Raw genomic sequence first — 24,629 nt, 5'->3', positions numbered from 1 at the left:
CAGGTGGGCCTGCGTGCTCGGTCATGGGAGGCCGATCTCCGTCGTCGGGCTCTCGCAGTGTTTACTTGTCGAGCTCCTGTGTCTTTCTTCACCCATCCAATCCTTCAGCATGTTCAAATCTACATTTTTGGTTTATGGATTATACATGTGACTTAGAAGAGCATTACACAAAGACTCCTTTGTAAATATTTAACATGTTGGGCTTTATGTAAGTGTGTTATGGGACTTTCTGGGATCAAGATGATTGTTGGTGTCTCATAAAAGTCTGACATTTTCCGCGTAGAAGAGATTTCTCGATGCATTTATAACCCCGCTGACACGCAATTTTTATAATTAGGATTGTTTGTTCAACATCAACTGGAAGGTGCCACAGGGGCTGCGTCCCGCCATTAATGGGAAAAGGTGCATTATTGCCATCTGTTGCCAACGCTGGTGCACTGCAGCCATGTGTTGGAGGATTACAACAGTCAATCATCATAGTGGGAAATAAACGCCAGTTGCCTGCCAAGAGCTGGTCCGCCTTGCTGTTTGCAGAGTCTGCCAACCACTTTTGCAGCAGGAATGTGGAAATGTTCCTCCGCTCTCAACATTGAGATTCGAAACCACTTTTAGGAGACTGGGGACATTTTGGAGCATACTAAGTTTTGTATCTGATAAAAAGTTATTTTATTATTATTTTACCAAGTGTGGTAGTGATTATTGGGACTGACAGGCAGCAGATCCTGTCGAGCCAGTTTAGAGCCTCATTACTGATTTAAGCATCGCATGCAGCTACTTGTTTTATGCAACCGATTCAGAGTTCATCTTAAGAAAATATTCTCTTGAGCCGAAAGCACATTTCTGCCGGTTCTGTTTACATTTGGGAAGATTTAAGAGCATTTATATTCTGGTCAGAAAACAGCGAGCAGTTTGTCCTCTAATCCGTGCTGTATAGTCAATTGTAATTATTTTTATTTTGCACATGCAGCATTGTGGCAATGGTTTATGTTATTTACTAAATGATGGACCTAGAGAACTTGTAATGCGTCTATCTGCAGCGTCAGCTGTCTCTTTTAATGTATTGTTGTTGTGTTGTTCATCATCTTTTACTTTGGTTTGTAGTTTCTCGGTTGCTGGAGATACATTTGAATGTACTCATTTGAATGATGTCATCCCGCCACAATGTTTTGCCTGGTTCTCAGTGTAAAGCTCCAAACATAAAAGCCATGACTTTAATCTGTGAATCTATTAGTTGACACAACTTGTATTATCCCCACTAAAACAATAAACTCTTTAGTTTAACTAAAATCTAGGGGGATTCTGTGGGATAAATGTATTTTCTGATTTGTTCATTTAAGCTATTTAAGAATAAATTCTGTTAGAATGAACCTTATATTGTAATAATTGGCAAATCCCTGTAATTAGTTGCCACTGGATTAGTGCTGAATAAACAATTATGTTAATTAATTTTTCATATTCAAATGATTAATCAACAATTTTAATAAATGAATATTACAAAAAAGAAACTTCTCCAATGTCAGGATTTTCAGCTATTTTATATCACATATCATTATAAACATAATAGTTCACACAAAGATTGACCTGGTTACGAAGAACTAACAATTGCCATTTCTACCTTTTACTGCATTTAAAAACTAAACCATTCACCAGTTAATAAATAAAATTAAGCTTGAACTTAGAATGTGCTGCAGTCCTGGGCTATTATAATCCTCGGGGAAACACTGACTCTTCAGTGAAGCAGTTTCACTTTCTTTTACTTTGACATGACAACCTTTTTGTCTGTTTTTCAAACACCAGGTGATGACCCACCTGCGTGTGATCGAGGAGAGGATGAACCAGAGTTTGTCTCTGCTCTACAAAGTTCCTTATGTTGCCGAGGAGATTCAGGATGAAATTGGTGAGTCGTGTTCAGTCAAAACACCAAAGCGGCTGTGAAATTAAAATAGTGATGAAATTTGCAAATGTGCCAAACAGACCCAGTCAATACATCTCATTTCCTCTGACCCTGTCTTCTCTTTGTGCAAAAAGAAACACGAATATAGTTGGAGACGAGCAGACGGGCTTTAGCACTGTCAGGGAAGCAATTACCATAGACGGAGAACAGCACCGTCAGTATCGATGTTCGCGCGTTTGTTTTGAAGGGTCTCGGCTCACTATAGCTCCCGTTTTTACAATTTGATCTAAAACTGGAAATTGTATGTATTCATTTCCAGTGGTACCATTTGAGACGGGAATGTCTGTCATGTTTTTTTCATTTGTTATTTTGCGTCATTAAGAGAACCATAGCGTATTGTTGCAGCGCAGATTAAAGTGGAGCGTGCAGTGACAGAACTGGGTCACGGCTTTCAAGCCAGCAGCATTCGGCAGCATTACACGGAAGATAGCTCTCAGAAAAATAGTAATTGGTAGCAGAAATGGGAACAGACGTCTCTTGCAGCTGCAGCTCTGTTAACAATAATAGGGAATGCTCTCATTATACACATTGCTGCCGTCTCGGGTTGAAAGCGGTTTGCATCTGAAGAGCCATCTCACGCTGTCATTTCCCCTATTTCTGCAGACGAGTTACTCCAGGAGCAGAAAGCTGACATGGACCAATTCCTGTCGTCCATCTCTGAATCCCAGCCAGATGTCACCGTGTCGTCGGAGGAGAGCGTGGAAGTCACCGTGTCCGAGGGAAAGCCCTACCGGCCCTTCCAGGTCACATCCTTGGGGTCCCGTTCGGAGCCAGAGGGTGAGCAGCCTCGGACGCAGTCGGTCACGAGTAGCATCGCGGACAACACACAGTGGCAGTGTGGAGAACAACAGGCCGCGCACGCGGTGTCTCTGAAGGAGATTGGTGACGAAACACGCCAGAGCCGTTGCTCAGGGAGGGAGAACGCGGTTTACAAAGGGTTTTATGACAATGTGTTGTGGAGCCGTGGGTTTGGACTTATCTGTGCCTGCACAGTTCCCTGTGGCCTTTAACGCAGCACTACTGAAGGGCTGATAAATGCACAAAGCCTCAGGCTCCGGTGCTGAGCTGGAGCCAAGAGCTTTGGGTATTAAACGAGCAGTTACGGCTTTATTCTTTGTCACATCTCTGCCAAACAAAAGATTGAATACTCAACGAGAAAAAGAAGTGATGGATTGAACGCTTCCAGCAAGATGGAGGGCAAATTACAAGTAAATCCCCAAGGAACATTTGATGTACATGCCAACACCCCAGACGGCTCAGACCGAGCCAGCCATTTTGAAATTGCTTCCTTTTTCTTTTCTTTTTTGTTTAAAATATATTTTCTCAAACTCTTTCCTGCTGGACTTTCTTATTCAATTAACACAGCTTGATAATCCTGCCTTTTCTTTTCTCACCTCAGTTAACTCTCTTTTCTCCTTCCCCATTTTTGTTCTCCGTTTCTGTTGCTCATTTCTAACGCCAAGGCGATCTATCAGACTCCCCACGTGCCTTCAAGAAAGGTTGGTGCCTCTGTTGCATCTTGTTTTTCCTGCGCTCCTCCTCCCTCCCACCTCTCCCTCCTTCTCCCATCTCATTTTTTGTTCCACTGCTCTCCTTTCCCTCTCTCTCCCACCATTTATATTTGATCAAAAGCCATCTGGTGGTTCATTTTCTACTTTTTAAATTTATTTTGATGACTCACGCGTGGCTGGGTTTGAGTTGCTCTCGTGCTTTTCGTCATACTAGGATTATCACCTGATGCTGAGTAGCAAAGCAGTGTTAGAGAACGGTCCTAGCCAGCTGCCCCTCTCAGCTCCAGCCGACGCGCTCGCTGTCATCCCGTTCGCTGTGCATTTGTCAAACCGCCTCACTCAATTATTCCTCCCCCCACACATTCATTCCTATCATCAGTCGCTCCCCTCTTTCCGACAGGAGCCGTGTGATTTGGTGGGGTTCTGTCTGATGCCCGAGTCTTTACCGCTGCTGACCCACAGACAACACTTAATTGGCCCAATTTGTCCTCTAGAATCTGAGACATGGTGTCTCGTGGTACGTCGACTGTTTTGTTTGATCTGGGCTTAAAACCTGTGATCTTACACAGTGAACAAATTGATACGGAACCTCCTCTGCTGCTGCATTTTCATTTTTACTAGTCCAACGTTACAGAAAACAAGAGAGGAGAGCAGCCCGAGAATTTAAACACTCTGCCGCATTGAATATTCGTCACATGTGCCTATAAATGACTAATCGTTTGAGCACTTTTTCAAATCCATGCGGATCTGAGGTCACATTGCTCCCTCAGAGGTCACTGCCATGGTGCTGTGTGTTATTTGGGCTTGCTGCAGTACCATCTGAGAGACTTTCAGATGTCCCTCTTGCTTGTGTGAGGATCGCAAATACATCGATGTTCCTCCTCGCTCGACAAAGGCACCTGTACTAATCTTGGGCATTTGGCTTTCGGCTGAACAGCAGAAGACTAAGAGGCGACGGCAGACTCATGGCTGCTTTGCGCTGCTCAGGAGGAGCCGGGCCGCTCTACCCCGTTTGCTCTCTCTTCTCTGAGTTCATGATTTATTCATGGCATATCTGCTGTGTGTATATTAATAGATCCTATGCCTGTTCCAGAACAATCAGTCTAACATGGATGTTTGGTGTGGTCACTGAAACCTAATGTTTTGTTCCTCATCTACAGGGATTTGTAGATGAGGAACTATGCTGATGCAGTGTTTTGAACATGAAATTGGAAATATGTGAACCCTGGTTGCCTAGTCAACGGCTGTTTATAAAGCGGAGCTATGCTAAACAGCACTTTGAGAAGACCTTTTGTAGAAACTGTACGTTCAGTGTCATCTTGACGTCACAGTGCCCACACTGTGCAGATTGGAAGAAAGGGCTTTGTTGTCACCAGTGCACTAAGGAGACTGACGCCACTTTTGTGAGGAGAAGAGCTGGATATCTTGTGCAGCTGTCCACCATCTATACCACCATACCTGTTTGTTTGTTTGTTTGTTTTGTGCTATTCTGCTATTATTGACTGCACTCCTTCACCTCCTGCAGGCTCTGCCATGTCTGGTTTAGATGGCCTGATAGGTGCTGAGGAGAAAATCATCAACATCAAACCCAGAATCAGCAGCAATGTGGTAAGATCTTTGACGTCACTTTTATCATTCTGTTTGTGCCGTGAAGCTATTTTAACTTTCCAACTTCATTAGCAAATGAACTGAGAGCAGCATTGTTAAAGTTGGATAAGTTCTATAAAGATATTTAATTGTAATTGATTGTCCTAAAATAAACAAACACGCGACAGTTTAATTGAATTACCTCAACCTCAGACCGAGGCAATTAGGCTGTTCATTCATTCAGTTATTAATGAATACATACAACGCTTTCACATAGCTCTCTCAAGTTTTAATGAGTCCGATTATTTCAGTAATTACGTTGTCATAGTTAGAACTATCTCACCGGGGCTATTTGTTTGTTTTTTTCTTTGGCCACTTCCAATCAACTACACACTTTATTCAGCAGTCATCGCTTGCTACATTTCTTTGCCAGACACACTATTCCTCCTCTTGGATTTTCAAACTCTGCGTGGCTGCAGAATGTGTGCTGTGCTATGCATGCTAATCCAACACCCAACTGCAACGCTGTGTACTTGTGTGTGTAAATATGTCGTGGACGTTTTTGAATGCGTGCATGTTTCTTATTTGACAGTGCAAGTCTTCTCAGACGGATTGATCTGAGGTCAACGCCGTTGACACATGAATCTTCTCATCGTGCTTGATTTTTCTTTTTTTGTGGGAAACAGACTCCGGACCGCTCGGTCTCTGAATGGAGCCGATCTGTAATTCTGCCTCCTGAACACACCCACTTCCACCCACACCGCCTTTTCCTTCGATGAGAGCTCTCCGTCACGGGTGTCCGTTTAGAAAGACGTGTTAACTGTGTGCCTCGATGAGTCTGTTGTTGATGCTTGCAACCCCCCCCCTCTCTCCTTCCAGTCTGTAGAAGACAGCTCCAAGTGTATCATCCCCTCAAACACAGATAATCGTTACAGTTTACTTCGCCGCACATTCACACCCTCTCGCTTTCCGCCTGCCTATCTCTCTCTACCTCGCGCACACATCCGATGTCACACACACACACGCACTGTGGTGAGTGTAACCTGGGCTCCCCTGTCTGTGTTGACAGGTGATTGATGAGTCTCTGGATGTTAAAGAAGTGGTTTACAGTGCAGAGAGAGTCAGCGTTATGCATGATGATGAGCTGGTGAGTATAGCGGTGCCCTCCTCAGGGCTCTTTGGGGTACTGTAGGCATCAGTAGTGGGGAGAGGATGAAAGAAGGAGGGAGTGCAACGACGCTAGTTCTGCAGCTGAATTTAAACATTAAAAAAACACAGATTGGGAACGAATCACAAATCCCCTCCCTTCTCTTGTTTTTTTTTTTTTGTTCAGTCTGATATGTTTTGGTTATTTCTGCATGGGTGCATGTTTGTTATGCAATTGTATTAGAATGTCAGTGATATGATACGATGTGAATCGGCACACACTGAGCATGCTCAGTCTGTGTGGGAATGAGCAGTTAAAAAAGATTCCCCAGTGGCTGAATACATATGATTAGTTTGTGTCATATGTGCCAGATTACATCGTGAAGATGAGTGTAGGTGACTGGTTGTGTGGTTGCACTGTTTTGATCAAGATATTACACAACCTTCCACAAAGACACATTTCATGCACGGCACACTCATGTCAATCATGTCTTACCTTGACTTAAATCTCAAAGGGATATTCTGTATTTATAGACCTGGGTGCTAATCGTGTGTCTTTCCATTATCACTATTGATCATGATAAATTCACTCACCTACTACCCTGGAGATATTTTGGAAAACCGATCCAACAACAATATTGATGAGAAGTGTGACTCTATTGCAGCTTTGCAAAGAGACTTCAAATCAACAGAAATAATTGCAAATCCTTTTATTTGAGCTACACTAAAGTAAACACAGATAACAGTCCAATGGAAATCCTCGTAGCTATTGATGACTTCACACTCATCAATAGCTGTTATGCTCCTCAGTCGTAATGAATATTAGAAATACAAAAATAAGAGTTCACACATATTTTTTAGATGGCTGAAGCTTTGATAGATATTATCCAATAACAGCATGACAAAAACCTGAAAGTCTATTCAGCAAAAGAAAGTAATCTGATTAAGGTAGCTACTGAGTGGTATGTTGACGGTGGCTTCATTACCACTGCAAAGATAACGTTTCATTGCTTCAGTGGTTACCTGCACATGTAATGTCTCACTGTTGCTCTCTGTCTTCCTCTCCCCCATTTCAACCTGTTAGGAGACCTATCGGCCCCTGGGAGAGGACTTCAGCTTCGGCAGCAGCGCACTGATTGGCTTGCTGGTGATCGCGGTGGCCATAGCAACCGTTATTGTGATCAGTCTGGTGCTTTTGAGGAAGAGGCAATATGGCACTATCAGTCATGGCATCGTGGAGGTAATCTACCTGTTATTTGTTCGGAGATTGTGAAACACACACACACACACACACACACACACCGGTGCCATATATCTTAATTCCACTGTCAGATTTAGATGAAATTATCCGGGTTACGTGGATAATGCAAGGCAAAGTAGATCATTGTCTCTGCATACATCACACACAGCATGTTGTTAGGCTTTGTTTTAACTCTTTTAAATAAGTTGGCCATTAAGAGGGTTTTGTGTTTTTCGTCTCACAGGTTGATCCAATGCTGACACCAGAGGAACGCCACCTCAGCAAAATGCAAAACCATGGCTACGAAAACCCCACCTACAAATATCTGGAGCAGATGCAGATCTAGACGGAGCGCACAGGCGGCGCTGTGGAGTCTGTCGGGAGGACGGACAACTGAGGGAGAACATACTACTGACCAATAACACATGCTATTGTTAAGATAATTTGCTTGAATCCAAACTCCATTTAATGGTTTGATCAGAACAATCCTTAAATAATGCTACTACTTCTACTACTGCTACTATTGTACTATAGAGCTCTTTTTGATCTTGTTTCTTTGGAGACGGGGATGTATCTGCCATTTTGCATTATGTAAAATGTGATACTGCAGATTTCTTTGTAATTATCAATACAGCTATCTCAGATCAAGGTGTATAACATTGTTTTTGAAAGTGAAAAGCAAATCAAGCAAAATTTGTAATGTCTTTTGAGTGGCCATCTTTAAACCAGCATACCCGACAGTACACTTGAGTTTTCCATCATGCAAGGGTCATTCATGCAGAGTCTGATGGTTTGCTCAAATAATTGTTGTTTTATTTTGTTCTTCTTCCTCTCAATAGATTGCTTGTATATGAAGGTTCTTTGTACCAATTAAAATGTATAGTGAAACAACAAATGAGAAGAAAAAAAATCATGAATTATTTACCTTCTGTTCTTTGTTATGATAACAGACAAAATATACATATACAGTTCAAATATATATAAGAATAGATTGGTTTTATTATGCCTTTTCTCCCCAGGAAAGCGGTTATGAGTTGGTTTCGGGTTCTTAGCTTTGTGGTCATGAGTTGTGTTTGCAGGCGCGCTGTTGCACAGAGTCAGGGAAGGTGAAGGTGTGCACAGACCTCCAGCTCAAACACATCACACAACATCTACTCTGACCCATAACTAAGTGAATGTGATCATATATCCCCTCCTACACGCACACGCACACACACACACACAAAAGGTTTTATCAATAGGGAAACAGTATAAATCGATAGATTAAAGAATACCTATTGATGTGTGGTATATAGTTGAATGTATCTTGGAAGTTTTTCTTTCCATACTATGTATCGGACAGGTTTCTATGTGATTTTGGATGCGTTGTCACAAACACTGACAGCAGGCGATGACATGCTAAAAACAAGTGTTGTTTTCTCGTTTTGATTTTGTTTTAATATTTCCTGAACTCTATATCTGAAGCAGAAAACAAGAGAACTGCGTATAACATATTTTGTAGATAATGTACACACACGTTTAAGGAGCAGCTGTTGGCTTTGCTGGTCATGAAGCGTAAAACAGTGTGATCGATCAAAACAGGGCCGGCACAGACGCACTAACAACATGAGCAGCTGCTATGGGCCCATAAATCACCAGGGCTACTCAAATTAAGTCAAAATGTTCACATTTGGTTGATTTAGCAGTATTGTGAATAATTCTCTAATTTATTTGTCAATCTGTATTTGGGTATTTGGGATTTGAGTAGCCTGAAAGGCTTGTGCCGGCCCTGGATCCATGCCAGCTACAGGTAAATTGGAGCTGGAGGGCTGTGCAGGCAAACAGAGACACACGGAAAGACAAGGCTTGGAGAACTTGTTTCTACAACAAAACAAAAAAAAAGAAAAGAAAAATGTAGCTGACGTATCTTTTTTAAATACTGACACGTACAAGTAGGCAAAACCACTTCCTACAATTTTCTTCTCCCTCTCTTTCTCTCTCTCTTAGTATTGTCTTTGTATGCCTGTAAAGTTGATGTTACAATCATGGCTTTTCCCCCCAAATGGTTACCTGTGGTGTGCATTGTTCTTATATGATATGACATATATTTTGGATTTTGGTTTCTTGTTTTCTATTTTTTCTTCTTCCTGTGACAGTATCTCTGTATGTGACTGTCTCACTATGCACCCAAACGGCTTCAATCTTGTAACCGCCTGCTTGATTGTGGTGGAGGATTGGGAACTAATATAATATGCATATTAGTGATTAAAAAAATAATTTGATGGAAACTGATTTGTGGTTACAGGGGGGATACACATCAATAAACTCACAACTTCCATATGGATGTGTCATCTTTTCATCTATAGATAAACAGACAGTTTGGTATGCAAGAATGACAAACAAAAACTATCTGATACTGAAATGTTCAGTTCAGTATCAGAAAAGAGGAAAAAGCAAATGTTTGCATTTGAGAAACTGCAACACGAAAAGCTAAGGCGTTATTTATTAAACATCACTTGATATTGATTGATCACACAAATTAGTTTCCCACATCAGTTGATCAATTAGTTGCCGAATAGTTTATTTCATTGCCTTTTTATTTCGAGTTTTTTAGGGACTACCATGTCCAACGCAGACGTTGCCCTCTGCGGGCCACAGGCCTACTTTACATGATCGGCTATACAATGATTAGTCTCATAAAGTGGGAAAAGTTATTTTTATAAAAACAAACTTAAACAAAAGGTTATCCATACACATAATGAACTGTGAAAAACTGCCCAATAACTAACATACAGTCTACAATCTGCATTCAGACCTATTGTTGCCTCACATTCTGCTCCACGAAAACCTAAAAACTTTATTTACATTTTGGTTGTGTACATTTCAGGACAGATTAGAGGAGCTTTCATCTTAATGGGGGTAAACACATTTTGCAACATGACCAATTACCTTGATTCTATTGCGTATTAAACTTCATACACTTTTCAATAAAAATAAAATACAAAAAACAGTCAACTATATAAAATCGCTCCCAAAAAATAATTCAATCTATTTCCCCACGGATTAGGGGGATTTCGGTTTTGATGGGAGGGGCTATTTCCTGAAACAGAAAAGTATGGCTCATCATGAATGTAAAAATAAGTAGACGTGATTTAAGAGTGAGTCATCGTACAGTTGCACAAACTCTAACTAAGATGAAGCAGATCCTTGGATGTGTCATGGAAATGATACTAAAATAGGCTTATACAAATGCTTAAAATTGATGTTGTGAAGTCTAAAATGCTTACAGAGCCCTACGTGATCTTCCAATGAAACATCCATCCATCTATCTTCAAACCGCTTATCCGTCATAGAGGGTCGCAGGGGGCTGGAGTCAATGAAGTCAAATGAAACATCTATTTGTAATTAGTTTTAGATTCTCACAAATCCATCCATTTTCAACCGCTTATCCGGGGTCGGGTTGCAGGGGCAACAGCTCCAGCAGGGGACCCCAAACTTCCCTTTCCCGGGCCACATCTACCAGCTCTGACTGGGGCATCCCAAGGCGTTCCCAGGCCAGTGCAGAGATATAATCTCTCCACCTAGTCCTGGCTCTTCCCCGGGGCCTCTTCCCAGCTGGCCGTGCCTGGAACACCTCCCTAGGGAGGCGCCCAGGGGGCATCCTCACCAGATGCCCAAACCACCTCAACTGGCTCCTTTCGACGCAAAGGAGCAGCGGCTCTACTCCGAGCTCCTCGCGAATGGCTGAGCTTCTCACACTATCCCTAAGGGAGACGCCAGCCACTCTCCTGAGGAAACCCATTTCGGCCGCTTGTACCCGTGACCTAGTTCTTTCGGTCATGACCCATCCTTCATGACCATAGGTGAGGGTAGGAACGAAGATTGACCGGTAGATCGAGAGCTTTGCCTTCCGGCTCAGCTCTCTTTTCGTCACATCAGTGCGGTAAAGCGAGTGCAATACCGCCCCCGCAGCTCCGATTCTCCGGCCCAACTCACACTCCATCTTCCCCTCACTCGTGAACAAGACCCCGAGGTACTTGAACTCCTTCACCTGGGGTAAGGACACATTCCCTACCTGGAGTAGGCAATCCATCGGTTTCCTGCAGAGAACACAAATACTCACAAATGCCTCCTCCAATCTACACACACACCAAGCTATTTGAATATGTATATGTTCACACAAAGAAGCAAGAATACATTTTAAAGTACCATTTGCCACTTCACTTGAAGTATTTTGATTAGTTAACACTTTTGAATCTTGCCCAAGCTGAATCTAATGTTCGAAACACCACAACACATTGTTAACTTCAAGCACTGTCAGTAACACAATATCATGAGTTGCGTGCTTTTATTTACTTCAGCGTGTTTCTGTAGTCCTTTCCCATAAAAGGTAACGGCTTCCTGCTTACCTGTGGCAAGTAAACAGGAAGTCGCGACAGGTGCGCGAGCCACGCCCTCAGAAACCCGAAGCCCTCTGACAGAGTTCCTCCCGACTCACCTAGTTTCGTCCACGACGGATTCGCGCCGGACGGACGTTTGTGAGCACCTCGACCGGGGAGACAGTTCTCTTGAAGACACCAAAAGACATTTTCCGTCGTCGTAACCTGACTGGAGTACATTTATTTATTATTTAATTTTTTTAATTTGTTAATTCGTTGACAAACACGAGACGAAACTCTCGGCGGCCGAAGGCCCGCAGGTTGAAAACGCACCTGACGCTACTCGAATAAACAGAGGAGCGAAAAGAAGAAGAAGAAGAAGAAGAAGCAGAAGTTCAGGTGTTTTTGGCTCGTAATGGACTACATGGACAGCGGACTGAGATACACCCCGAAGCCGGTAAGAGACGTCTGCGGTGTTGTTTTAACCCGTTGACGTGGAAAGACGCGAGCTTAGTGGACGAGTTGGGGCGGTAACTCAACGACTCTTTGCTCACATCGGTGCGTATTTGTGACGATCAGACCGGAAGTGGTTCGAACCGATGCAGAACCTTAAAATGTCAGCGATTCAGTGGCAGCGACGCGGAACGAACCTTCCCGCAGCAGAAGTGTCCGTGTGTGAAGTAGAGCAGGTTGCTTGTGTTTTCACCGTAACAGAAACAAACATCAGCGGTGTTTTCAGAGACAGATGTGAGAAATCCTGCAGCAATTCTTTCACGCAGTCTCTGCTTCGTTGCTGTTCATTTTGTCATTTTGTGTGCTTTTAAAATACATTTTAAAAAGTAATAGTACACCACCCGCAATTCATAGGATACCTGATTCATATTTTATTTTAAAGCAGTAGATTTTTTTTTTCAATTTACAATCTTGTGCTCTTTGTCCCATGGCATCATTTTCTGTTACCGTATTTTGATCCCGAGAACAAACCAGGCCTTTGAGGCTGCACACACACACACCAAGCACCATTCTCTCTACATGGTGGAGAAGCTTCATCTGTGAAAGTCCTCGGAAAGCAAAGCGGGCGGCCTGGAGGCCCTGAATTCCTCGAAATTACTCCACCCTGTTGGGACTAGTTCACCCGAGTCTTTCCCTTCTGTGCTGTGACATCCGTGTGAGCAGGACACATCTGAGGAGGGACGTTGCTCTGCAGGAGATCGACAGTGACACAATGTGATGACTAAAGGCATTTGAATTGTGTTGTAATGAATTGCATGTTTTGTATTTCACTGGTCTTCTAAATATATGACTAGATTCCCGTTAGAGGCGGTTACATTAACTGTTACTAAGAAGATTGGATTGGTGTTCTTTTATTTTGCAGCCTGTTATTTAGAACGCTTTGGGTAATAAATGTGTTAAGCATGGTTAACAAACGACACAGATCCATACATAACGTATTCCACAGACTGCAGGGAGCTTTTGAACTTAGAATGACACACCTGTTCTTGTAAGAGGAGCGCGTGCTGCCGTAGGTGCAGTAAATCTAATGGTAGTCGTTCAGCTGTTCATACGCACAGGGAGACACTTTATTAAGGTGTAGTTTTGCGCTGCGGACGATCCTCCAATAAGCACCGTGTCATATTACAACCTGCAGGCCTCAAAATCAAAGCCCTCTTTTTAAAATTATTAATATGACCCTGGGACCTTTTTTAAATGTTGTGCTATAGTACAGCGGGCAAACGCACAGAAACTTGTTATGTGCCACAACAGACCAGCGAGTGGTTTGTTCCCAGCAGGTTGGACAGGATTTGAAATGGTGAAACCTTTGTACTCCCTAACCCGCGAGCGCCTCACCTCTTAAAGGTAAACTCCAAGCCGTGACTCACGCTCAGAGTTTGCTTCTACTTCATTTAGAGCGCAAGACACCAAAACGGTACTTTTTGTTTTGTGAGTGGATATAAAAGGAAATCCGGCTCAGATGACCTCTAAAAACAGCCGGCGGTCAAAGACAAATACTTTGTCACATCTCCGGACAGGTTTATGGACCGAGTTCCTCGGGTAAACGCCGGCTGAGAGCGTTCCTGAACCACACCAGAACCTTTGCCTTCGGTTACTATCGCCGACCTGCAGCATAGAGTTTAAATGTCCACCCATGTGTTCCCACTATTGACAAATACAACGCTCTGTCTGTCATCTAGGACAAGGACTGGGACACCAATATCCAGTTCCTGCCCGCATCGGACAACAAAAAGCTGGAGAAGAAGAAGGGCCCGGGGATCGTTGGGGCCGTCATCGGCGTGGTGATCTTTGCTGCCGTCATCGCTCTAATGACCGGACTGCTAGTCTGGCATTTCCACTGTAAGAACTCCTTCCTTGATATCTATTTGATCATAGGACTAAATAGCAAACAGTTTGTGAAAAAAGAATGCTTTGATTTTTGATCAATTGCATAGATTTACCTTTCATAAGCTCCTGCATCTGCTAGATTGATTTTATTCAAGCTAATGTTGCTGGATCTTGATAATATTCCTCTCTATGTCTTTGAAATCTGCTGAAGTTTTGAAATATATTGTTAACAAACAAATGGATAAACTACCAGGACTAAGAACAGGAGGTAATATATATATATATATATATATATATTGTAGATAGATCAAGGGAATAGAAAACAAGTCATTAAATTCAATCTGATAAAATAACAGCCTGTTGTTGAAAATGTTCTGAAGCAAGTTAAATTCTACTTAACACTTTATTCACTAGTGATAGAAGTCAAGAAAGCCACAGTTTAGAGATAGAAATGGGCTCAATGCAGAAAGAGTGTGGCTGTGTATCCTCAGTCTCCTGTGTGTTCCGCAGTCCGTAATGATGTGCGACTTAAAAGGATGTACAGCGGCTCCATGAGGATCACCAACCAGGGTTTCATAGATGCCTACGAGAATTCCAACAGCTCCGAGTTCAAGGCGCTGGCGAGGCAGGTGACCTCACAGGTAAGACTGCTGCTCGGGGCCGAACAACACTGGCCTCTCTTCAGAAAATGAAAGCGGTTGTATTCAAAGCACATTCATTCACTCCCTGCTGCGATATTGCTCCTGTCTCTTTCAGCTTAAATCCATCTATTCCAAGAGTCCACAGTTGGCCAAGTACTATGTTGGCTCTACAGTTCAGGCTTTCAGGTAGGACTCCTTCTTTATTGCCTCTACCAAGAGAGACATGTTTCTCTTGACTTTTTTTTGTGAGTTAGTTAGCATCTAAAAGAAGATTACATTTAGAAATGGTGTTTTTATTTTTTGTGCATGCATGCAGATCAAATAGCACCACTATATTAAAACACATCAATCTCAATCTCATTAATATTGCAAGTTCAGAATATAACGGGGAGGTTTCTATCACAATACATTGGATTGGGTTTACTATTTACTTTCTCTCAATTTAGTTTAAATTGTATCAGTAACGTAGAATTTACAGTTACAAAACAGCATCTTATCATTGCTATAAGAGATATAAGACTAATAAGACGCTCGATATATCGGCACCATGTGTCTGACCCTTCTAGAAGAAGTTACGTTATATTTCTTACCGCTACACTATTTACTAGGCGTGGGAATCTCTTGGCACCTCACGATTCGATTCGATTCGATTCCGAGGTCAACGATTCGATTCTAAACCTACTATTGATTCTAAACTGATAAAACGATTATCAATGCATCTCAATTTTCTAAATTTTCTCAAATTTGAGTGAGTTTTTTTATAAGAGAAAAAAAAATCTTTGTCACAAATATGATTTTCTATCAACAATGCAAGAACCAATGCAGCTTGCATTTCAACACAATATGGAAGAAGCCTATGTAAAAAAAATATTAAACAGATTCATTTTTCTTTTAAATTATTAAAGAAAAAGCTGCTCTTAGTCAATGATAAGAAGAAGACTTCAAACACAAAATGCCCCTTTTATTATGGGTAATAAGCAGCATATCCCTGAGGCAGAAAATAAGTTATGCTACACAATAATACGCTACTTTATGGCGTTTGCATTTCAACACATTGTACAGCGTTGGTATAGCTGTTTCGGTGAAGTATCGCCGAGAAGGTATTTTGTACTTCGGCTCCAGTGTAGTCACCATTCCCTGAAAACCCACGTTCTCCACAACTGAATATGGCCTTAAATCCACTGCAATAAATCTGGCAATGGATTTAGTAATCCATTTTGCCCTCTCTGAGTTGTGTGGCAGTTATACCAGTGCCTGTTCAATCGTCACCTGGCTGCCATCAGGAACGGGTGCCTTTTTTCCTCCCAACCCTGAGTTGTGTTGGGAAATGTGGCTCTGCAGATTTGTTGTATTTCCAAAGTATTTTATTTTACTTCTACAGTCCTTACAAATGGTGTAAGTCTTGTCCATCTTGCCGTCAATCTCATAAAATCCAAAATGCTGCCGTACGGCAGCTTTTAAAGAAGCCGGTGCCGGTCGTATACGTCTAGGGCTCTCCGTTGCAGCCATTTTAGTGCCGCTTCAACTTTGTTTATAACAAATGTGCGTTCGGTGCGTTTAGTGCGCATGCGCGTTGGGCGCACTAGACCCGCATGCGTGCATAGCAGGTGAACTAATTTCATTTTTAAAATTCCGATTATTGACTTTTCTGAATCGATTCCGAATCGTTCTGGAGAGAATCGAGAGAAATCGAAAAATCTATTTACGTATTGTCTCTTTGCCCTCAGTGAAGGCAGTGTCATTAGCTACTACCTGTCCGAGTTCAATGTCCCTCAAGGCCAAGAGGCCTCTGTTGACTCAGCCATGTCTTCAATGGACAAGCTGGTGGACAAAGAGCAGCGACGCGTGGCCAGACCCAGCAACTCTCTGGTCCTTGAAGATGTGAGATCTTCAGGTACAAGTACAGGCCTCGTTTGCTTATTCAGTCTATAATTCATCATTCGCTTCTGCTTACGGTTTGTTGCAGAATGTCATGTTTGACATATGCATATACCTTCAGTATTCCTCATCAAAGTTATTTTTATGTGTTTCATCTTACAGCACTTGATACCCGACTCCTTTCAACACCATTCAGCAGTAAGTGTTCTTCTCGATGTCTTTATTATTGACAACTCATCTGTGTAAGTGGAAAACCGCAAACGTGTCTTTACACTTAGTTCACGCGGTTTGAAACGGCTGAAACTCTTGTTTCTATTTGGCAAAAACACATTTGTAACTTGTGTATTTTAAGGACAGTGTTCCATCATATTCAAAACATGCTAAATTCTGAAGTACAAATAAGAAAGCTGTTTCAAATGAGCATGCACGGTGATATCAGAATAAGTTTGTGAACAGGCAGTCATTGACTTTACATTGAGATAATTGGTTCTTGTGATCTGAATGGGAGCATCCCTCAATGCCTTTTCTTCTGTCTCAGGATATATGCAGTTTTCAATGCATACAAAGCCCAATGAAATCGGACAGATCCAGTCGCCTGGCTTCCCTAATAGTGCATATCCCCCCAACACCTTCATCCAGTGGCAGCTTAGAGCCGACCCCAAGCACATCATCAAGCTCGACTTTGACACAATGAATCTGGAAGAGGACTGCAGTAATGACTTCATCAAAATCTACGACTCCCTGGTGGCCATCGAGAGCAGCGTCATGGAAGAGTGAGTTTTTCCTTTGGTCTCATCTAAATACAGCTTTAAGCAGAGCCACAACTTGACTACCTTCCGTATTCCTACATTCATCCAGCGGCGTATTTTCTGAATAGGATAGAGAGGACTCTTGTATGTGATGCCCTCTGCTGGTCACATGCTGTGTTTCTAATGTTTCCTTTTACTGCTTACAAAGGTGCAGTTGCTTATCACTGCCTGGGTTAACAAGGAATAATCAGAGTGGCTATATACTAGTTTAGAGTCAAACTGTTTGGGCCGATTCGATGAATGAATTTGAGAAATTTATTCCAAACTGGAAAAAACATGCTGTGAATGAATTGCCCGGGCCCTGTTCCTTGTACGCGGCTAACTGAGTTAGCCGGATAATTTTCAAGATAAGATGATGCAGATCAGCCTTTGCGGTTCCTTATGGATGAAAGAAAATGTTGTCGTAGAGACATTTGATCTGAACATGCAATTAAAAACAAATGATGGTCTCGATAACATCAAATCAGTGAACAGTGCATACAGAAAATATATGTTGTTTGTTTTTTCTTCCTCAGAATGTGTGGGTACCACTCACCTAGTCAACCTTTGACCTTTCTGTCTTCTGGCAATGTCATGCTGGTGACGATGGCCTCAGATAAAGAAAACGACTACCCGGGTTTCAGAGCAAAAGTCTCACAAGTCCCGCGCGGAAGTAAAGGTAGGGATTAATGTCTGAAACTCTTTGTTGATCTGCATTATAACTGTTTCACATTTGGAAAAATCAAATCAAATCCTGACACTGATATATTTTTAACAGCTGTAACATGCGGTGGCAATCTGATGGGTGAAAAGGGCACCTTCACTTCTCCCAACTTTCCAAGTTATTATCCTCCTCGGAATTTGTGTCAGTGGTCAATTCAGGTGAGACGACGGCACTTAATCATTACATTACATGTCATTTAGCTGATGCTTTTATCCAAAGTGACTTACAAGAAGTGCATTCAACCATAAGGATACAAACTCAGAAGAACAAGAAAGTGTAATTTCCTCAAATAAGCCAATTTACAATTTGCTATAAATAAGAGCCGTTACAAGTACAATTTAAGTGCTACATTTGTTAGTCTTTAGTGGAGGTAGAGTCTGAAGAGGTGTGTCTTTAGTTTGCGGTGGAATATGTGAAGGCTCTCTGCGGTCCTGGTGTCTTCAGAGAGCTCGTTCCACCATTTTGGAACAAGGACAGCAAAGAGTTGTGATCTAGTCGAGTGTTTTGCTCTCAGTGACGGAGGGACGAGTAGTTTTGCAGATGCAGAGCGGAGAGTGCGGGTCGGGATGTAGGGTTTGACCATGTCCTGGATGTAAGCTGGACCCGATCCATTCACAGCATGGTACGTGAGCACCAATGTTTTGAACTGGATGCGGGCAGCCACCGGTAACCAGTGAAGAGAGCGGAGGAGTGGAGTAGTGTGGGAGAATTTCGGAAGGTCAAAGACCAGTCGAGCTGCTGCATTCTGGATGAGCTGCAGAGGTCGAATGGCGGTGGCAGGGAGACCTGCCAGGAGGGAGTTGCAGTAGTCCAGACGGGAGATGACAAGAGCCTGAATCAGTACCTGCGCTGCCTTCTGAGTGAGAAGGGGACGTATTCTCCTGATGTTGTAGAGCGTGTATCTACAGGATTGTGTTGTCGCAGTGATGTTGGGAGTCGGGGAGAGTTGGCTGTCGAGTGTCATGCCGAGGTTCCTAGCGGTCAAAGTGGGCGTTAACACGGAGTTGCCATAGTTGACCGTCAGGTCCTGGGTCGGAGAGTCTTTTCCCGGAAAGAGAAGTAGTTCAGTCTTGTCGGGGTTGATAGAAAAGTGAGGGCGGTAGAGGTGAAGTCAGTGGGACGCAAGAAGTAGGAGGTGGATTTGAGAAAGAGGAGCGTATGTCAGCTATTTTCTTGGTAAAGTAGTTGACAAAGTCACCCGGAAGAAGGGTGGAGGGGGGAGGAGGGCTAGGGGGTTCGAGGAGGTTGGAGAAGATCGAAAAGAGTTTTTTGGGGTTAGAAAATGAAGATTCGATTCTGGATTGGTAGAAACAGCCTTTGGCAGCAGAGATAGAAGCAGAAAAAGAGGAAGGAGAGATTGAAATTCAAGCAGGTCATCAGGTCGTTTATATTTACGCCATCTCCTTTATGACGCTCGCATGGTGGTTGAGACCGCCACAGAGCCGGAGGGGATTTGCCAGTCCGTCGTGTCGTAAGAGGGCAGAGAGAGTCTAGATAGGAGGAAAGAGATGAGAGGAGAGTCTCTGCAGCAGCGTTAGGATGCAAGAGTGAGAAGGAATCAGTAGAGCTGATAGAACAGAGGATGCCAGGGAGGAGGGAGAGAGGGAGCGAATATTGCGACTAACAGGTACAGAGTCAGTCAATGGGGGAGGGTGATTGCCGGCTTTGTGAGTAGGAGGAGTGGGACTGAGTGACAGAGCAAAAGTAGGTGTAAGAGGTCAGATGAGTTCTCTGTCAATCAACTCTTCATACACAGCGATATCATGTTTCTGTTCAGCTCCTCGGAGGCTCCCTGCGTCCACATGTCGATAAGTTGTCAACCGTCTGTCCATCATTAAGGTCCCTAATGGCAATGCGGTAAAGTTGACGTTCAAGACGTTCCTCTTGTCTGAGCCCGGGCAGAAGGACAGTGAGGACTGTCTTAAAGACTACGTGCAGGTCAACGGGAAGAAGTGAGTCCATGCTTGTATCTCAGAAAACCACACAGGATTTACATAACAGAGCAGACGTCTCACTACTTGCGCGCGTCACCCTCAGATTTTGTGGAGAAAAGCCTGACGGAACCGTAACAGAAACCAGCCAGACCAACACCATGGAAGTTGTGTTTTTCTCTGATGCCTCCTATGTGGACCAAGGCTTTAATGCGTCCTATGAGGCCATCAACGCCAAAGACCGTGAGTGACTGATGATGGTTATTTCTAGACACTGGGCGAGTCTATCTCACGTCAGCCCTGTGATGTCATCCGCAGCTTGTCCTAAGCAGTTCCAGTGCAGAAATCAGCGCTGCATTAAAACAGAGCTCCAGTGTGATGGCTGGAATGACTGCGGAGACATGAGTGATGAATTAGACTGCAGTAAGTACTTGTGTTACCGCGTCACGAGTCCTGAACTAGTTTTCCTCATTAATGTGTAACTACTCGCCACACCGTTGGTACACAAAGTGAGTTCAACTGTGATTTATCTTCAGAATGCAAGCCACAGGATATCAGTTGTAAGAATGGCTTGTGTAAGCCCATGTTCTGGAAATGTGACGGCGTAGACGACTGTGGAGACCAGACAGACGAGCTGAACTGTGGTAAGGCTCATAGAGGACGGATTTTACAAGAGCTTTAACAGGTGTTTTGTTACTCATGCCAACTGTTTCTTTCCTTATCTAAGGGTGCAAATCCGGACTGTTTACATGTAAGAATGACAAATGTGTGTCTGAGAAGCATCTCTGTGACGGCATAGACAACTGTGGGGACGGGTCGGATGAGCTCAACTGCGGGAGAAGTAAGAGTCCTTTTCTAAACTGCAAAAACATCTCATCTTCATTGTTAAGAAGAATAAAAATGATTTCCCCACTGGAGTGAAGCACCTCTGCAGATTAAATTAGCTCTTGTGTGGCTTCCAAATGTCCTTACGAAGCTAAACTCAAAATCCCTGATAGACCTACTGTACATTATCTGTTCACCACTTAACTGTAGACATAAGAAAACAATGATAAGTGAGCAAAGTGGAGCAATAGGTGCAAAAGAACCACATGTTTCTCCAGAAGATGTGAAGATCAAAGCAGAGCTCAAATCGCTGCGCTTGTGTTTACTTCCATTCATCAGGTGGACACAGACGTAACTCAATGTCCACTGTTTGGCAGCTGTTCATTAGTGTTCTCAAACAACTTTCACTAAAATGTGAAGACTTATTTATCTGTTTTAAACTGTTTGGACATGTCCATAGAATACGTTTTTAGGGAATATGCAAATGATGATTCTGAAAGGAGAAATTCCCCCACATTTTAAGAATTAATACAGGGCCCATTTGTTTGTTCAAATTTGACTGTTCTTTAATCCCTTTCTCTTTAGGCACTGGTGTGCTCTGCAGTGATCTCACTTATAAATGTAAAAACAATAAATGCATTGATACGGTGAACCCAGAATGCGATGGGACACCGGACTGCGAAGACGGATCTGACGAGGAGAACTGCGGTATGTCCCAATGAAACACCCAGCGGGTGCATGCTTTATTATTATTGCCATCTGCATTGTTAAGCTTGCACGACAAAACGGATGTGAACTTCCCACCTCAGGCGCGACAACGCGCTGCAGCAAGCGTCCGCGTGACTCTTTGATTGTTTTCGTTGCAGACTGCGGGAGGAGTTTGTTTAAGACGTCGCGTATTGTGGGCGGCGAGAACACACAAGATGGGGAGTTTCCCTGGCAGGTCAGCCTCCACGTCAAAGGTGCCGGCCACGTGTGTGGAGCGTCCATCATCAGTCCACAGTGGCTGGTCACCGCTGCCCACTGTGTGCAAGATGACAGCCGAACAAGGTAGCAGCTTACTTTGTGCTTAATGTTCTCACTGGCAACAAGAAAGCTTTCTTCCCCTTTATTGCCCTCTATTAATGTATTTATATGCCGTACACATTGTTTAAGAGCCATGATTAGACAAATGAAAGTTGTCCCAAGAACAGCAACTCCACAGTAGTGGTCAAATATTTTATTCTTAGTTGAGAGGCTTGATAGTGTTTAAATTCAGTTGATTATGCCGTTTACACAAAGACTGTGGGTGTTCTAAAAGATGTAAAGATGTAAACACTTTTTCACATGCAAAGTAAAACTAGACCTGTGTTGTTATTGTCAACATAACACTTTGATGTTTTCTTAAATTATTTAACTACATGACATGTCTGTCTGTAGATTGACAACAAACAAATTGTCTTCAGGTACTCCCAGCCCGGCACTTGGGAAGCTTACCTCGGCCTTCACATCCAAGGAAATACCGCAAAGAACGTGGTGAAGAGGAACCTGAAGCAGGTCATCGCCCACCCTAACTACAACGCGTATACCTACGACAATGACATCGCCCTGATGGAGCTGGACAGTCCTGTCACATACTCTGATTACATCAGACCCATCTGCCTGCCGTCCCCCCAACATGATTTTCCAGCAGGGAGCACTGTGTGGATCACCGGGTGGGGCGCCACCCGAGAAGGAGGTGAGTTTTCACAAAAAGGGATTCTTTAAAAATGAACCGTCAACAGTTTTTGATTTTGTTAGCTAATGCTCTGTTATATTGTAGCACTAAAAATCATATATGTGTTTATATTGCTTACAGATAAATGTTGTTTACGTACTAATACACACCATATATATTTTTTTATAACTGCCTTAGACCTGCTGTCACTGTAGTTTACAGCCCCAAATTTAAAGTGTGAGTTTGTCCTTCTGGTCTTTTTTGGGGATTAAGGATTTGCTGCAAAAGTGCTGCAAAAGGCCGAGGTCCGAATCATCAACCACTCTGTGTGCAACGATTTGATGAAAGCGCAGTTAACTTCTCGTATGTTGTGTGCCGGAGTGCTGACCGGAGGAGTTGATGCTTGTCAGGTAATAAAACCCTTGAACCGTATTCTGTCCTGCTTTTGCTTTTTTATTGTTTCAGCTTTCTCCAAGAATATTTTACAAAATAATTTTATGGACATGCAAATTTTACAATTAGCTAGAAATGTATTTGTCAATTTCACTGCAGTGATAAAAGATAAAAAGTCCAACATTTTGCACTTTAAAGCTGCAGAGAAGGAGTCTGTGTAGCAGGGAAATGGGGAGAGCGACCATACGATGCCACCCCCGCCCTCATTTAGCGACTCTCTCTTGTACCTTGATTGTCTCTTAGGGGGACTCTGGCGGCCCTCTGTCCAGTCCGTCCGGCAGTCGCATGTTCCTGGCGGGAGTGGTGAGTTGGGGTGATGGCTGTGCCCGCAGGAACAAACCTGGCATCTACACAACTGTCACCAAATTCCGTGGGTGGGTGAAAGAAAAGACAGGAGTGTAGACCACTGCAAAAAAATCCAACAACTTCATAGTGACATGGACACGGACTTATGACAAGTACCAGTGTAAAGGAGGTGGCTTCACTTGACAACTTGTTGTGTTGTGGCGCTGACTTGCGGTCCCAGCTTCGGTGGATATTGCACCATTTGGTGAAAAGCAATTGACACGCATTTTATGACTGTGATTTTATGAGGGTGGGGCTGATGAAAATGTTTTAATGTAAATAAAGGTTTTTGTGTGTTTTTATTTTTTTGCCTTTGTTTTTAGCTCATTTTGATGGAGAACAATGTTATGTGCTGCCCGTAAAATAGATTTTAGGCGTGATTGTTACACAAATGAACGGTGCATCCTTGCAATCTCTTGTCTCGTGTTTTATCAGTACAAACCAATTGAATGAATTTCCCACCAGTTCCCTTGTTGTTCTGAATTTTATAAATTAAAATAAAAACAATGACAGCCTTCCATCTTACCTCCTATGGCTTGGTATATTACTTACTGTCTTTTTAGTGTCCAGCAGAAATCCCTGAAAAGTTAGTGATGTGATTGTTCTCCTGTGTAAGCACGGTCCTTCTAATCATTAATGCCTTTTTCTATTTACAGTTGTAAAGTGCATTTATATCAGCATACATATATTTTCATGAATAAGTACAGTAACAGTCAAAAGTTTGTACACATTGTCTCATTCAATGAGAAAGTGTGTCCAAACTTTTGACTGGTATTGTAAGTTTTGTCTGAGATTTTTCCGTTGCTTCATATAGTCTTCTGTGTAACTGTGGTTTCATAGCTAATATTTTTAAATAAAAATATTTCTGTTTTCATCCTGTTTCTTTTTGGAAATAATTATTGATGACTAGTCCATTTCGATTTGCATTATGCCCAAATTCCTATTTTAATATTTTTTTTTTTTTACTCTGCAATATGTTCTTTTCAACTTTTCTGTCGCTAGACTACGGTTTACGTTTTTTTTGCAGAATAGTAATTTTATACTGTATACAATGTCGTTTCACTTAGCATGACTACTGTTTAGGAGTCAATGGAGCTGCATGAACCACTTTCTAGCATGTCTTTATTCATTGTGAAAATAATGTAAACTGAGGAGAGATTAGAAGTAGATTAAACCACATGTGATGGACATTACGGCAGAATAGAGGAATGA

The 24,629-nt window shown here is 42.7% G+C and overlaps 2 protein-coding genes across 5 annotated transcripts in view; both read left to right on the top strand.

The window, feature by feature from the left end:
* The window catches only part of aplp2 (amyloid beta (A4) precursor-like protein 2), a 44,641-nt gene extending 34,886 nt beyond the window's left edge, over positions 1 to 9,755 (top strand). Inside the window, exons 12-18 of one of the 4 annotated variants that reach the window (XM_040174885.2) lie at positions 1,798 to 1,897; positions 2,558 to 2,731; positions 3,418 to 3,453; positions 4,991 to 5,073; positions 6,122 to 6,199; positions 7,283 to 7,438; positions 7,683 to 9,755. In XM_040174885.2, coding sequence (XP_040030819.2) covers positions 1,798 to 1,897; positions 2,558 to 2,731; positions 3,418 to 3,453; positions 4,991 to 5,073; positions 6,122 to 6,199; positions 7,283 to 7,438; positions 7,683 to 7,784 — 729 coding nt within the window. In that variant the 3' untranslated portion in view covers positions 7,785 to 9,755. The remainder of the gene's footprint in view (positions 1 to 1,797; positions 1,898 to 2,557; positions 2,732 to 3,417; positions 3,454 to 4,990; positions 5,074 to 6,121; positions 6,200 to 7,282; positions 7,439 to 7,682) is intronic. The other 3 variants (XM_040174899.2, XM_040174891.2, XM_040174908.2) reach the window with 3 other exon arrangements.
* Positions 9,756 to 11,828: 2,073 nt separating this feature from the next.
* st14a (ST14 transmembrane serine protease matriptase a) lies at positions 11,829 to 24,291 on the top strand. The gene is made up of 19 exons (XM_040177609.2): positions 11,829 to 12,253; positions 13,989 to 14,148; positions 14,647 to 14,777; positions 14,893 to 14,963; positions 16,505 to 16,671; positions 16,818 to 16,853; positions 17,194 to 17,428; positions 17,980 to 18,122; positions 18,222 to 18,325; positions 20,007 to 20,119; positions 20,205 to 20,341; positions 20,417 to 20,521; positions 20,635 to 20,742; positions 20,826 to 20,939; positions 21,509 to 21,631; positions 21,790 to 21,973; positions 22,369 to 22,640; positions 22,893 to 23,029; positions 23,316 to 24,291. Exons 1-19 carry the CDS (start codon positions 12,212 to 12,214, stop codon positions 23,472 to 23,474), a joined length of 2,541 nt encoding a protein of 846 aa, XP_040033543.2. The 5' UTR covers positions 11,829 to 12,211; the 3' UTR covers positions 23,475 to 24,291.
* Positions 24,292 to 24,629: the final 338 nt, after the last annotated feature.

Source organism: Gasterosteus aculeatus, chromosome 1, assembly GCF_964276395.1.
Source record: "Gasterosteus aculeatus chromosome 1, fGasAcu3.hap1.1, whole genome shotgun sequence".
In the NCBI taxonomy this organism is placed as follows: Eukaryota; Metazoa; Chordata; class Actinopteri; order Perciformes; family Gasterosteidae; genus Gasterosteus; species Gasterosteus aculeatus.
This window is presented reverse-complemented; position numbering and strand designations above follow the sequence as displayed.

What these genes read in the sequence shown, in the direction of transcription:
- st14a (XM_040177609.2), top strand. Translation starts at nt 12,212, where the DNA reads ATGGACTACATGGACAGCGGACTGAGATACACCCCGAAGCCG. An exon ending in GACAGACGAGCTGAACTGTG is followed by an intron (nt 20,743 to 20,825) that starts GTAAGGCTCATA and finishes TCCTTATCTAAG; the next exon opens with GGTGCAAATCCGGACTGTTT. An exon ending in GGGCGCCACCCGAGAAGGAG is followed by an intron (nt 22,641 to 22,892) that starts GTGAGTTTTCAC and finishes TTGGGGATTAAG; the next exon opens with GATTTGCTGCAAAAGTGCTG.